The 15,795-nt window shown below is 39.1% G+C and overlaps 1 protein-coding gene across 1 annotated transcript; it reads right to left on the minus strand.

Moving 5' to 3' along the window:
- Positions 1–1,030: 1,030 nt before the first annotated feature.
- On the minus strand, positions 1,031–12,284 carry LOC105386653 (E3 ubiquitin-protein ligase RMND5A). Its single transcript, XM_048627369.1, has 9 exons — positions 11,938–12,284; positions 9,985–10,077; positions 9,218–9,378; positions 8,636–8,744; positions 8,119–8,216; positions 4,420–4,597; positions 3,843–4,027; positions 2,627–2,778; positions 1,031–2,056 (listed from the first exon to the last, which is right to left on the minus strand). The coding sequence occupies exons 1-9, from the start codon at positions 12,071–12,073 to the stop codon at positions 1,990–1,992; spliced, it is 1,179 nt and encodes a 392-aa protein (XP_048483326.1). The 5' UTR covers positions 12,074–12,284; the 3' UTR covers positions 1,031–1,989.
- Between the last annotated feature and the right edge of the window lie 3,511 nt (positions 12,285–15,795).

Raw genomic sequence — 15,795 nt, forward strand, 5'->3', positions numbered from 1 at the left:
TATTGTTGTGATACATACAGTGTGTTGTTTTTTCAAATCTCAATATTCTAGAAATGGCGGCCATTTTAAAGTTGCTTTGAACTTTTTTTATGTTACTTTTAAGCAGTTGTGGATATTTTTATTGGATAGAGATGACTTTTTGCGGATAAAAGCATTTTATTTAATGTCCGTAACCCGTTTTAATTTCGAGATATGATTTTCTATAAAGAAGAATATCTAATTTAAGTTACTTAGACCCTTACATATAGAGGTTTTTTCTAGATAAAGTTACCCTTTATGGTCCGAAAAACAACGTCAACACACTGTATACATTAAGTTCTGGATTCCAGGAACCAGGGAAGTAGGTAGGTTCTAAAATTGAAATAAGCATGACGTAAGCCGAAAGAGGATGACTCTTTAGGCTTCAGATGCGTACAGACCAGCCAAACAAACGTCAACGAACGGGTTTCGTAGACCTTCGTTGCTGCAATCTGCCCTGTATTATGTATGATAAATATCCATCGTTGGCCGTTCGTTGGGCCGGTCTGAATGCAGCTTTCGACGAATAATCTCCTGCATGTACTAGGGCGAAGAAACTTGACCATTTAAAAGCCATTTTCAACACCCTCCTATTAGGCATTTTCATCGTGTCTGTCCATGTTTGTGACCTGTATGTAAGTGTTATATATGTTAATTTTACGTTTTGAAACAGCCTTAATTTAGCACAAGTTCCTTCGCAGGTCATCACCACGGCATACTCATACCTGGCATTTCTGGAGACTATGATGACACAAAACTGAACGTGGAGGTGCTAACCTTAAGCCGCAGTTTTACCATATTCTGTTAGATTATAACAAAGGATTAGCTGTCGACTTTTGACACATCTGTCAAGAATTTAATATGGAGATGACAACATAATAATAATTGATGATATTACAATGTAACAGGGGTGTTAATGATCTAACAGACTATGGTGAAACTAGGCATAAATCTGTAAAGAAAACATCTGTTAGAGATGACAGAATAAAAATAGTAACACAAAAAACGTATCTATAGAAAATAGTTTTATTACATTAAAAAACAACAGAACTCGGTCATTCAACCAGCCTAATAGCATGTAAGTAAATATCGCATGTATGTATCATCTTACCCATAAATATAATTATATTGTATGGGGTAAAGTCGAGGGCTCGCTATCATCCGATTATCATATTTAAAACCGACAAATTGAGGTCCATCGAGAAAAGTCAGAATTCATACAATTCTAAGCCCTCGACAAAACTAAGGTTAACCATTTACTTGACTATTCCATATAATTTAAAGGCAGTATTTTATTTGAGAAGTCATTTGAAACAAAAACTTGTTCGTTTTGGAGTCAATTTCATCATTGTATGTAGATTGCGAGTTTTTGTTTACACCGTTCGAGTAGTGGCGAGTAAACGCGAATTTGTATGGCATGGATAAGTCGCCACCTAGCGGTACACGCGCTAAACTAGCTCCGCGCCATATAAATTTGCGTCGATTTTCACTGCTCGATCGGTTTAGAAAACAGTCTATCTATAACAACTCTTCAAGTTATAAATACCATCAAATGGCTTTAATAAATGACTTTTTTCCTTCGCCATTACGATTTTATTTCAAATGATTTAACTATAGTATTAATAAAAGTCTCGTCACATTTATCTTTCGATTATCGTACCTTTGCCAAAAGCACTAAGAACTAGATAGAATCTACATGTCTGACAGGGTACACTCTATTATAATAAAATATGTATATTAAAAGTAGTTATTATGTAGAAGGTAAGTATCCACTTATAAGTCGAGCCAATAAATAACGAATCTAAAATGAAATTCGCTGAAGAAACATGCATTGGCGTAAGTTATGTTTCTTCAAAATCCGCCATGATACTTCCCTCCATCTAATTAAAAGTTCCACAATACCAACCGCCATTTTGGATTAGTTTCTTTATTGGCGCGACTTATAATTACGTAAGTTTCAGGTGAATATGTTTATGAGAAGTATATCTGCCTCGCCTCGGACGGGGATTGCTCCATGGGACAGTACGGACACTTCAACCTGCAACAAATTGGAAATTCAAAATTAATATTATAAAAGTATTTTCAGCGAATTTCGCTTCGCCTAAAATGTTTCCACTACGTATAAACGGATGTTTGGCTTATAAAATGAATAAGATTATAAAAAAAGGACGTAAGTATAAACCTTCCTCTTAATTCGTTGTCTAGTTTCAAAGATCTAAAATAAACAGGTACTTAAATTGATTTTATGTATCGATAAAATATTATAAGATTCGTCTATCATCCACCCACAAATCTTAGGTTTGCAAACTGCAAGGTTAATAAATTTGGTGTTCGTCTATCATCCACCTATTGACCGAGTCTATTCACCTATTCAAACTACAGAGTTAGAAACTTAGATGTGGCCGACATATTTATTGGTGATAGATGACTCACTTGTTCCTAGCTACTCCACTCTGTCACCACGTCTGTTGTCGCCTGTTAACGCAGGATCGGACACACACGGAGTGTCACCACGTCGCCTAGACTAGTTCCTAGCTACATGCACAGGTGACTCACTTGACCCCCTCCACGTCGCCTAGACTAGCTCCTAGCTACATGTACAACTCACTTGACCCCCTGCGCTAGCTTGTTGAGTGCGTCTCTCGAGATGACGTGTCCGCACAGCAGGCGCATCGGCGGGTTCTGCTCCGACGCCTGTTGGCGCAGGATCGGACACGCGAATACCGAGTGGTGCGCGCCGCCGTCTTCGCCTAGGTCCACCTGAAAGGAAAAGACATAATTTATTGTAGTACTAGCAGATAACTGCGAGCTCCAATTCGCTAATGTAATCCTTAGCGCATCAGTACAGCACAGTAAAACAAAGTGCATCCTTAATAGCAAAGGGAGAATCGTCCAACTCCAGGTTTGGCCTGGCAGCTAGGCAAATAGCATCGGGAATCAATAAGTTATCTCCTGAACTTCGATACAGTGATATAGGATTACACGCACCCAGGTCTTGGAATGTTTTCGCGTTGTGATACATCCAACCCGCCTGCCAAGCATGGAGACAACTGTAATAGCACTCCATTCCTCGAGATGGCTCATGTCCTGCAGTAAATAGGTACACTTACGAGTGAAAAAGTTCCACCTGCCATTGACGTTCCGTATGTCAATGGAACTTTTTCGTTGCTCGTGAGTGTAATTATAGGTTGTGCGTTTTGATGATGTACGTATGGCTACATTAATCTAGATCAGCTATACTCAAACTGCGGCCCGCGGGCCGCATGTGGCCCGCCGGGCCTTTATCAGTGGCCCGCGTGCCATGAGAGATAATAGAGAATATACATTATGTGTTAAAAGTATCGGGATTATATCCCAATAAACCAAATATTTTCGCCGCGATTAATAAAAACAACACTGAAAACAGCGTTTAAAAGAATGTTGTGATGATTGAATAATTCGTTGGCGTATGTGTATCGTTTCTGAAGGAGCATACCTACTTTGAAGGTGATAAAATAAATTTGGATGGATAATAAAGTTTTTTTGTTTTATGCGCTAATCCCGATACTATTTACACAGAGTAGTATATGCATGTGTTTTTTTATATTACTATTTGATAGTTTACAACTCTTTATAATAGTAAAAAAAAAATTGCTTGCGGCCCGCGACACCATAACTAAAACGTGTTCGTGGACCTTATATAAAAAAAGGTTGAGTACCAATGATCTAGATATGTGAACCCACCAACCTGCATTGGACCAGCATGGTGGGAAATGGCCTAAGCCTAGCGAGAGAGCCCGGTGCAGGTACTAACACCTCCAAATAGAATATAATAACACTCTTACCTCTAGCGGTAGATCGGCAGTAGTATACGCAGCACGGACCCTCGGCTGCGTCATCTTGGCGCGCATGTCGTGCAGCGCGGGCAGCACGCGACAGCCGGCTCGCACGGCGCCGCCCAAAGCTGAACACGGGGATAGGTTGAGGAGAGAACAGGCTACGGTGATGAACATTTCTGCTGCTTCTGCGCCTGAGAATGGAGAGGAAGAAGGGTTAAATTGGGGGAATAACAATGAGTTAAGCAGGGTTAAATATGGCTTGTTTATAGATAAGATAAGTGGGATAGGTTTAGCAGGGAACAGGCTATTGTGTTGTAATGAACATCTCAGCTGCTTCTGCGCGTAATGATAAGAACAATGACTTGAATGGATGGGTCGACACGGTTTACCATAATGATGAGCGGGCGATAAAAACAGGACGGTGTACATGGTTGAATGCAATACGGTAGTATGCATATTAGAGGTGAAAAGTAATATTATCGATACTATCGATAGTAGGTATTGCTATTAAAAATTGAACCGAGTACTTATCAATAGTATCGAAATTCGACAGAATCAACACTATTAATCGTATTCCACTCACCTAAAGCCTTAGCATTCAGCAAATGCTCATACTGCTTCGGCGGCGGCGGCGCGTCTTTAGCGCACCACGCGAGCGCGCACACGGCCCGCTGCAGCTGCTGCTCGTGCCTCGCCGCGTGGCGCGGGAAGTGAGCTCGGGCGTACTCTATGGCTGCCACTACGCCTTCTTCACGAGCCAACTGGAAAGAGGTTTGGTATTAGGAACCTTTTGACAATGCATTCGGCATCCTAAAATGTCGCTCAATGCGTTGTAATTACGATCTACGATCGCGAACCCAAAAAACTAATTAAAGACACTGAAATTGGCCAGCAAACGTCCCTAAAACCACTGGGCAGAGCTGTAGACATCTGATTATAGAGCACCAGTACTAGGATAGACCAAAATCTGTAGGTGAGTAACTATAGCCAGCAAGAAAATGGAGCGGAATTAAGACCAAAATAACAGTAGGTAGTGAGCAGTACAGAGCAGCACACGGCCGCTGTAGTTGCTGCTCGTGCCTCGCCGCGTGCCGCGGGAAGTGAGCGCGGGCGTACTCTATGGCTGATACTACGCCTTCTTCACGGGCTAACAAAAAAAAACAGAAATAAAATACTGGTTTGGCTTTAAGGAACCCTTTGACAGTGCATTGCATCCTAAAATGTCGCTCAATGCGTTGTAATTGCGATCGCGAACCCACAAAAAGCCTTAAAGACACTGAAATTGGTCCGCAAACGCCCCTAAAACAGCTATAGATACCTACTTATAGAGCGCATGTACTTGTATAGACCGAAATCTGTAGGTATGTAACTATAGCACGCAAGAAAATGGAGCGGAATTAAGACCACAGTAACAGTATGTAGTGAGCAGTATAGAACAGCACACGGCCGCTGCAGCTGCTGCTCGTGCCTCGCCGCGTGGCGCGGGAAGTGAGCTCGGGCGTACTCTATGGCTGATACTACGCCTTCTTCACGAGCTAGCTATAAAGAAACAATAAAAAAAAAACACTGTAGTAAAATATTTCGTAGTGTCAACGACGCCGCATCCTAAAATGTCGCTCAATGAATCCACAACATTAATAAACGACGCTGAAATTGACCCGCAAACGGCCCTAAAACAGCTGTAGACACCTAATAGAGCACAAGTACTTAAAAAGACCGACGGCGGTAGCTATGTAACTATAGCGCGCAAGAAAATGGAGCGGAATTAAGACAATAGTAACAGTAGGCAGTGAGCAGTACAGAGCAGCACACGCCAGCTGCTGCTCGTGCCTCGCCGCGTGGCGCGGGAAGTGAGCGCGGGCGTACTCTATGGCGGACACTACGCCTTCCTCACGAGCTAGCTATAAGGAAAAACATAAGTCACTGTAATAAGATTTGGGAGTGACAAAAATGCCGCATCCTAAAATGTCGCAATCAAGAACCCGCAACATGAATTAACGGCACTAGAATTGTCCCGCAAATGTCCCTAAAACAGCTGTAGATACCTAATTATAGAGCGCAAGTACTTGGATAGACCGAAAGCGGTAGGTAGCGCGCAAGAAAATGGAGCGTAATTAAGACCAAAGTAACAGTAGTTAATAATTTCAAACGTCCCTAAAACCACTCGGCAGAGCATTAGACAGTTAGACACCTAATTATAGAGCGCAAGTACTTCGATAGACCGAAAACGGTAGGTATATAACTATAGCGCGCAAGAAAATGGAGCGGAATTAAGACCAAAGTAACAGTATGTAGTGAGCAGTCCAGAGCAGCACCCGGCCGCTGCAGCTGCTGCTCGTGCCTCGCCGCGTGGCGCGGGATGTAGGGGGGAGTAATTGATATATGGGGGTGATAGACTCTAAGGAGTGATAAAGAAAACCGCCCGGATTGAATGCTGTAAAATTACTGAATTTATTAATAACTAAAATGTTGCGCGTGTAAGTAAATGATGACGGTGCGACCTACTTGAGAAATGTACGTTGCTCGTACATGCTGCCTCTCTAAACAAACGAGAAGACAGAGATTAAGTTTGGTTAAACTCTGTAACAATAAAAATGATGACCTATTCTAAATGATATAAACTCACTAACTAATGATACAAGGGTGATAAACAATATTTAAACTCTAAACTAGTCTAGAAACATTTATTAAATTGGTTTTAATCACTGATTGAAACTTTTAATTTATTATACGCCATATATATTACCAAAAAAGGTTAACGTGTGTTAACCTTTTTTGGTAATTCACTTACACATTGCACACGAGACACTACCACTTCACTAACACTATCGCTGGTGGGAGCGGGCTCGCCCTCGCGGCCGGCGGCCGGCGCGCCCTGCCCCCCGGGAGCCGGCGGCGCTGCGCTCTGCCCCCCGGGAACCTGCTGCGACGCTGCTAGCTCTGGACCTCCTCTCTTCATTCTCCAGTATATCGTCAGGCTTCCAACTACTATGGTGATGACCAGGATGATATATACCAGTGCATAGTGATGTATATCGTGTATGCTTAAAGGTTTGCTAGATTGCTCCTTGATGAAGTTTATCTTCGTCTGAATTTCGTTCCAGCTGTCTTCCATCTTCGGGAGGATTCAGAGTCTTCTGATGTGTTAATAATTGTATTTAAAATTGATTTCTGCTGTGATACATTGATAGCTGTACTGATATTTAATTCGTTAAATAATTTATTGTGAGCATAAATCGTGAATGAGTCACTCTTAAGAGTGCAGCCTTGACCTAGGTCTACAATGCCATTATTGTATATGGTTTTGATAGTGACACCAGCTGGGCAGAATATGCGGACGGTGCATTCATTGCAGCACGCGTACAACCACTTATTGTTATCGTGTAACTTGATCCATTTCTCGCTACACGTTGATACTTGAGATCTACAGGTTGGTGTATTTGCTTCACTATCAATTAGATTCATTTTACAAAGAGACCTTTTGATATTTAAATTATAAATCGGCTTTTGTAGTGAGCGCGGGCGTACTCTATGGCTGATACTACGCCTTCTTCACGAGCCAACTGTAAAAAGGTTTGGCTTTAAGGAACCTTTTGACAGTGCATTCGGCATCCTAAAATGTCGCTCAATGGGTTAAAACTGCGATCGCAGACCCACAAAATTAATAAACGACACTGGAATTGACCCGCAAACGGTCTTAAAACCACTCGGCAGAGCCATCGACACCTAATTATAGAGCGCAAGTACTTGGATAGTGAAAATGGTAGGTATGTAATACTAGCGCTCTAGAAAATGGAGCGGAATTAAGACCAAAGTAACAGTAGGTGGTGAGCAGTATAGAGCAGCACACGCCCGCTGCAGCTGCTGCGACAAATTCATCGGCAACGGACGCAAAACCACATCCGCGTATGTAAGGTCCACGCACTGAATCAGACCTTAATAGGTAGACAACTGAATAGTAAACGTTTGAAAATAGGTTGTCTAATGCCTAGTTTAGCAATAGTCTGTTAGATCATTAACACCCCTGTTACATTGTAATATCATAAATTATACGTCATCTCCGTATTAAATTCTTGACAGATTTGTCAAAAGTCAACAACTAATCCCTTGTTATGATTTAACAGAGTATGGTGAAACTGGGGCTAAAGATATCAGTGATCGTGATCATAACCTTATAAAAATAAATTTCCCGATTTCGATTCCTTGTGGCAGGGCCACAAGGCTTACGCTTTTATGTCACATTTGTATATCAGTCAGTACTAATAATTACTATCAGACTTACTTTGAGTGCGTGCACGGTGTGTAGCGTGAAGGGAAGGTCGTCGTTCCTGAGGTCGTGACTCATCTTCTCAGTCCAGCGCAGAGCGGGTAATGCATTGCCTGGAAACAAATAGTTTAGAGTTTGTAAATCAGGACTATAGAAACGGAATGGTTTTATGGTGTCTGTGGGTACTTTAAAGAAGATGATACAAATTACAAACTTAGTAGATCGGGCATTCATCATCAGTCAATAATCATCCACTGCTGGACATAGGTCTCTCCCCAGCGCCACAATCGGGCATTAATGAAGCAGATACCTATAATGTACTTGACTACAGTTATATACCCTCGTATTTATACACATTATCATTGTAAAACATAGTAGGAGAACAAAGATCCTACATAATAATTATACCTTACCAAAAACACATACAGACCATTTACTATAATAAGTTTCATAAATTCGTAAAGATTATATCATAGAAATGTCTACCTATTAGTCTTAATAATGATATTCTGACGCCAACACTAAATCTTACCTGCAGCCAGCGCCGCCGCTATCCGTTCAACAGATACGAAGGCAGAACGGCGCTCCACGCCCGTGACGCCGGCCTCCGCCACGAACTCATCTGCTACTTCCTCAAGACCCTGAAGAGAGAGGGGGAGATGTGAGTAGAGTTTGGGAGAGAGAGATGGTAGGCTTTGTGAAGGATTAGAGTCAAAGTCCAATGATAGAAGCTTTCAAACATCATTTACAATAAAATTATCAAAAGTCATAAAGGGTTTTAGAATCGTATTGAAATCGTAGTGAAATCAGTCAAAATGTGTCTAGTACACCTCAAGGTTCAATTTTAGGCCCACTATTTTTGAGTGCCTATTGTTATTTGTTGCTTTTTATCCAATATCAACAACATTTATAGCTATGTAGTCAGTTTGTGTTTGCCCTGACATGTATGTATAATGTGTAATTGATTTGTTACTTGAGAAGGTTCCTCTCTTGTACTCTTTTTTATTTTGCGATTGTAATAGCTTCAGGTGTTCCTCAAGGCTTGAATTTTATGTCCACCTTTTTTCTCTTATAAATCAACAACATTTTTGATCAAGTGAACATTCCTATTTACCTGTCTATACAGATGCTCGGCTATAGCTTGCTCCACGATGGGTCGGTTGGTGTCAGACATGAAGGACTCGGCTTTGGGCGCGACAGATGCGTAGTCTGCTATGAAGTGGCGGTCGATGGACTTGCCCACTCGGGAGACGCTAGCATGCAAGTCTCGGTGGTCTGTAAATTGTTGTAAGTAAAATTTAAAAAAATGTTTGCTTTTTAATGTTGTAAATAAATATTTATACATATAGTAAAAATATACATATTTATTACATGTTTTTGTGATTGATATTTATTCATGTTAATAAAAACTCATCTGAAAGGACTCTTCACACTTACAAGAAACATATAGGACAGTTTCTCATTTTAGTAAATCATCAAAGCATACTACAGTCATCTTGCTCAAAGTCGATCTATCCAATCACCACTCTGCCTTGCCATTCTAAGTATGACTACTTAACTTGATGTGATTATGGCTTATTTGGATGCTAACAATGGCAATGTTGATGTGAGCAGGTATGATTATAAAGACTTTTATTAAGCATTTTTTTATCTCCGATACTTCATCAAGTCAAGTCCCGCCAATAGAACAATACATCATTTAATCACTGGGACAATGAACTGTTGATGAACCAGAATCCTGTCAATGTAGTATATCTGAGATTCAAAGAGCAAGAGAAAAGATTAAAAAACAGCATTTAGCTTAGGTATGTTAACTGTGCGGGGTGGCAGCACCTTTCCCTAGCTTATATCTATGAGATGGTGTTGCCACAACTGAGTTACCTGTGGCAAGATGTTGCAGTGCTTCTTTTATCCGCTGTGTGGTCTCCTTTACTATCTGTGCTTGGCCATCTGTCAGCGGGGTGTCTGGTGGAACTGAAATTTATTACATGTTATAAATTTCTAACAGGATTGTTGGATTATGGAAGTGTTATAATAATACTATATGATAGGTTGCTCTAATATGTATATTTAGTGTATTTGACCTATTTAGGGCCGATTTTTCAATGCCAGGATAAAAGGTCAAATAACTATCTAGCGAATAATTTTATTTGGCTGTTTATCGGCTTGGTAGTTGCTAAACCATTTTTCAATTGTGATTTATTCCATAGGTAACTATCTTACCGATTTTTCTACTTGAACTCTGGAAAGGTGAAACAAGTATATGTAGACACCTAGTGCTAAAGCAGGACAGACTACTATTTTGATTGTCAGAGTCAACTGTCACTGTCAAGCCACAAGCCTCACTGACTGTTTTGTTTGGTTGTTTATTGGGTTGTTTCAATTTTGGTATTTATATTTGTTATTTTTGGATCGCAATGGAATCACAAAAAAAAGAGCGTTCGGCGAATTTTAATATTAATGAAGTTACTGTGTTAGTGAGTGGTAGATAAATTTTATTTAAACATGTCATAGAAAATAAAAAGACTGATGCAGCTACAAATAATAATTTTCTTCCATGCAGTCTGCATGGAAGAAAATTGAGTTTCTTTTAACTCCAGTGGTATAACCAGTCCGCTCATTGAAAATCCTTTAATTTAAGTACGAAGGCATCAAAAAAACAATGAAGAAGAAGTCTTCCCTGCAAAGGCAGGAGATGTACAAAACTGGAGCTGGGCCCTCAAATGCTCCTTCATTTAACGATGTAGAAGAAAAGGTGTTAGGCATTTGCTTCAACATTAGCATTCAACATATCCTTAATTTAAATTTAATGAATAAAAACTGAAAGAAATAACACCTATGTTTTATTATCAAGTACTGGATGGTTTCTCTCTTTTCTCCTCAGCCTATAGCCGTCCACTACTGGACATAGAAGATCATGCCGCCAAGGAGGAGGGATGTCTTAGATACTTAGGTATATGTAGCATAGGTTACCTACTTATCATAAAATGAAAAACTATAATGTACCTTAACATTTTATTATGAAGGAAGTGCTACTACATTCCTCTTTTTTTTAAAATTAATGCTTGAAAATAAATCAACATAATGTTTGTAGTCTGGCGCCTTTCGGCGATGAAATTCTTTTGCATCCCACATGCTGTAATGATCAGGCCTCGTTTTAACGACTCTGACTTTCCTTTCAACAGGATTAATACATTCGTTCATTACCTACTACCTCTTTTTCGATCGCCAAATCATCAATATCATCGAAAATATCCATTGAAAAGACGATTATTCTCTGCGCTTGTATAGTTTAGAATTGGTATAAACACAAAAAAGAACTTACTTACGAGTAATAACCTCAAATGTCAAATTATCAATCGAATAAGCACTATCTGGCGGCTCAAGCAGCAGATAGATTTATTCTCCAGTTAACTGAGTTATTGGACGAATAAGTTCTATCTGACGGTTGAAAAATTCAATATTTCGCTATCTGTCGAATAAACGCTATCTGGTTGTCTATCTGAGCATTGAAAAATCGGCCCTTACTGTAGTTAATTATTTTTATGTATTTACAGTTTTTTCAAGCTGTAAATGATTGATTCAATAACTGAGAATGCCTTATTCACAGTACACAAACTGCCATGTCACCTTTGTTAAAAATAATGTAGGTATTAATGGAATAGTGGATCTCAAACAGACGGTAAAAATCACTAGACAGTAACCAAGTGAAATCGTTGAAACTATACAGTGAATAAACATGTAAGTGAATACTCACCTTGTATGAATAATTGAACAAGGGTAGATAACATCAGAGGACTTAGTTATAAAGATTGGACACATAAATAGACTTACTATTAGCAATTTCATTCTTGAGGTCTTGTATCTGTTGTACGGCATCCTGTAAGATCCTGTCAGCGTGCTCACTCAGTCCAAATAGCTTGGATATAGCTTTGTCTAGGTCCTGTTCAACACCTAGGCAGGAATCCATCACTGTTTAATTTAAAGCACTCCTCCTCCAGCTGTTTCTGATTCCCGGCCCTCTGTGGAGGAACGTGGGAATGGCTAGCGAAATGTTAACTCCAAGAGAACAAAGGCAACGTCCCGTATAAATATATAAAATATGCGCTACACAAATATTTTGATTTTCCTTTGAAATCTTTTTACAGTCATTCAACTCAACTGTCAAGCTAAACGTCAAAGCTGATGCTGTCTAGACGGGTACGTTCCAAAATGTTATTCTATATTAGCCTATAGTTTGGAATGGCTCCTCAGAATAATAACGGGAAAACGTTTCAAAATCATCTCATTATTAAATAGTGGTTCTATCTGCAGGGTGAACTTACCCTTGGCATTGGTTAGGTTTCCGACCAAGACTCGGGCATGAATACTGCATTCTAGTTGAGTAGTAGGAAATACCTACCTACCTAAAACTAGTAAAGTTATACTATATTATAGTTTTAATTTGCTGTGCCCGACAGGGTCCATATAGTTCTTAATTTAATGTATTTAACACCTGTAAAACTTACTTATGGATGCAATAAAAGATTGAGTATTGAGTATTATACAGACGTCTTAGATTATAACCACTACGTGAAGCTCACAAGTAGGTACCTACTGTATTTTTTATACGGATAAATGTATCGAAAATCTCGGTCAAGAAGCTATCCATAATGATCATTGTTGAGGGCGGTACCGATCTGCAGAGGTGAGTACATCCAGGCGCTTTAGGTAGGTACTTTTTAAAGACAAAGTAAGAATTCCATTCCAGTTAGTTTTTATTCTCACCAAATTTCAATAAAGAAAAGTAGGTAAGTAACCCGTTTAGGTATTTTGTACTGACACCTCGTTGCACTATTGTTATCAGACCCCTTAGCATGAATTATCATCGTGAACGTGAATTCATCGAGTAATTTTGTATGAAAATATGAACAGCGCCCCTGGCGGTCGGTAGCAGAACTAAAATATTCCTACAAAATTCATCGCGTAATTTTACTTCACGTTCACGATGATAATTCATGCTAAAGGGTTAGTACGTAGTAGTGATGTAACGAATATTCGCATTCGCATTCGCATTCGCGAATATTCGCATATTTTTGGATATTCGCATTCGCATTCGCATTAGCAAAATTTTGTGCGAATGTTTTGCGAATATCAGTGCTTATTAGAAAAAACTATTTGAAAATAATGGTAGGTTAACAAAATCAAAATCTTCATCTACTATAACCTTTTTATTACAAGTTACCCTCTTAATCACATTAACCGGTCTTAGTTTATCACATGGTGATATTTATTTACTTTGGGAAATGAAACTTTAGATATAGTGAAGGTGGGTTTTTCCGAAAGGTTTTTGTCGAGTTTGCTACATGTTCGTATTTTGTCACATTATCAGAATTGGTTGGGTTATTGTTATTCATGTAAGGTCGCTTTTTGTATAAGTACTTGAATATACAACCTAAAACTATGTTTCATAGGCTACTGTAAATACCTTGGGAATTCTTAAATACATAAGTTTCAAAAGTTGATATTTTATACATTGCTCCAGAGTTATTCCGATTACATCGAAAAATGAGTTTTGGTTCATTTAAGCTAAATGATCAACTTTAATCTCGCAAAAACATATTTCGTAATATTGCCTAGAACTGCCCAGAAGTACTTTTACACATTTATGTTATTTTTATAATATAATAAAATGTTTCAAGATTCGGAATTACCCTAGTCAGCTAATTCCGGAAAATACAAAAAAATATGAGCTAGGGTTTTTAAACTCACAATGTAGTGAAAAAAAACGTCAATCTTTTGGATGAAAAAAACAATCATTTAAATAACTTAACTGGTTTCTTAATAACCGATGTGCGGGTAATTCCGAAAATTCGAAAATGCCTAAATTAGTTCCTACTGCCCTGAGTCAACCCAAGCGAGGTAGAAGATTAAGTTGCCATCAAAGTGAATGGTTCCACAGTTCTAAGTATGGCTGCGTTTGGAAGAAATCGCCTAAAATCGGAATTACCCAAAATTAGGCATTAGCCGACTTCACCTTAGTTAATAGTTTCATAAGACCTAAATATAAATAAACTCTTTTAAACAAAAGCGTATTTTGACATCATAGTGTTAGAGCAAGACAGCCATGGATTTAAATACGTTTAAATGTTTCGTGTAAGTCGCCCTTAGAAACCGCGCACAGTCGCGATGTGTCTTAACAGTTACAGAGCTTAATAAAGTGTAACTACTTTTTAATATAAACTGCGACTAGTATTGGCGATAGTCGGATTCTGAATGCGCCTAGAACGGAAAGTAACCCGTTCAGTACGAGACTGCCACCAAACCATACAAATGGCGCCAAATTTGATAACAAACTGAATATTCGCATTCGCATTCGCGAATATCGATAAACAATAATGTCCAAAAACACACATTCGTTACATCACTAGTACGTAGTACCTAGGTATTAGGGTTTCTGATTTCTCGACCTGTTTGCGTTCTCGAGCTTCGAGAATTCTCGAGCCCAAATTCTCGAGTCTTCTCGAGTCTCGAGCCTTTCTTAGAAAACCTTTACAAAAAGCCTTAATTAAGAAAAAGAATCTTAAAATCTCCTTTTTTGCTTTGCCAATGTAATCAAAAAGAAAATACTCTATTATACTAATACTCATAATATTAGCTGTCTAGCTAGCTACTAATTACTAGTACAAGGTGGGCCAAAAATAATCACCCTATTGGAAGTTGCTCTCATTTGTGCAAATGGCAAATCAGTTTTGATATTGGTAAACTAGACAAATGCAGACTACAAGTTCAGAAGCCGTGGAGTGATTTATACTCCCCAAGAACGCGGAATAATTGTGTTTATTTAGTTTTCGGGCGCCTTTTTTTTCGTTTTATCTGTCATTTTTTTCTCAAATATCGCCGATTTAACCGTTTCAAACAGATTTTCTGGGGTTTTTTGAAGTCCCGTGTTTATAAGCTCGTGTCTCTGGAAGCCCTTAATGACAACATTCGACACGAGTGCGAGAAACTCTCGCCCGAAGTTTTCGCTGAAGTGATGAGAAATGCCAATGCACGGCGTCCATTTGGCCGATATCATCTTCTCGACTTTACAAATAAAATTGTTAAGGTTCAAATAAGCATAATCAAAAAACAGAATTGAAGTTTTTCATTTAGAAAAAAATGAGAGCTAAACAGCATCGGACTTCTTTTGGTCCACCTGAACTAAGAAACAGTACCTACATAACTATTACTACGAGTACATTAAATTTTAATCATTCATTGGTATTATCAGTACAGCACTAGCTAAAATGGATATGAAACATAATAAATCATAATACACGCGCGTGTGTTGTTAAGCGGCGCAGGAAAATTCGAACTGAATATGTATTCTTAATTTTTATCTCAAGGCTCGAGAAATTCTCGAGTCTTCAGATTTTTTTCTCGTCTCGAACCAAGCCGAATTTCTCTAATCTTCTCGAGCAGAAACCCTACTAGGTATACTTACATAGGGTGCTTACACTGCTTACATAGAGAAACGGGTTCCCTGTAATGCCCTGTATCTACCTGTACCTACCGGTAACCTGATTATGCGAAAGCGCTCATGACATTTGAAAATCCGGGAAATGCTCCGTGAGTGAGCGCTTTCTCATAGTATCATATAGGGGCGCAAAATATAGGCACTTAGTTCTACGTAAAATTGACAATAGGGGAAGTAGACTAAAAATAAAACCC

The sequence above is a fragment of the Plutella xylostella genome, chromosome 18, assembly GCF_932276165.1.
Source record: "Plutella xylostella chromosome 18, ilPluXylo3.1, whole genome shotgun sequence".
In the NCBI taxonomy this organism is placed as follows: domain Eukaryota; kingdom Metazoa; phylum Arthropoda; class Insecta; order Lepidoptera; family Plutellidae; genus Plutella; species Plutella xylostella.

Excerpts from the sequence above, each read along its gene's own strand:
- LOC105386653 (XM_048627369.1), bottom strand. The coding sequence starts at position 12,073 with ATGGATTCCTGCCTAGGTGTTGAACAGGACCTAGACAAAGCTATATCC. Across the intron at positions 8,745-9,217 it reads CCGAGCATCTGTATAGACAG|GGTCTTGAGGAAGTAGCAGA; the intron begins GTAAATAGGAAT and ends CTCTCTCTTCAG. Across the intron at positions 2,057-2,626 it reads AAGCTAGCGCAGGGGGTCAA|GTTGAAGTGTCCGTACTGTC; the intron begins GTGAGTTGTACA and ends AATTTGTTGCAG.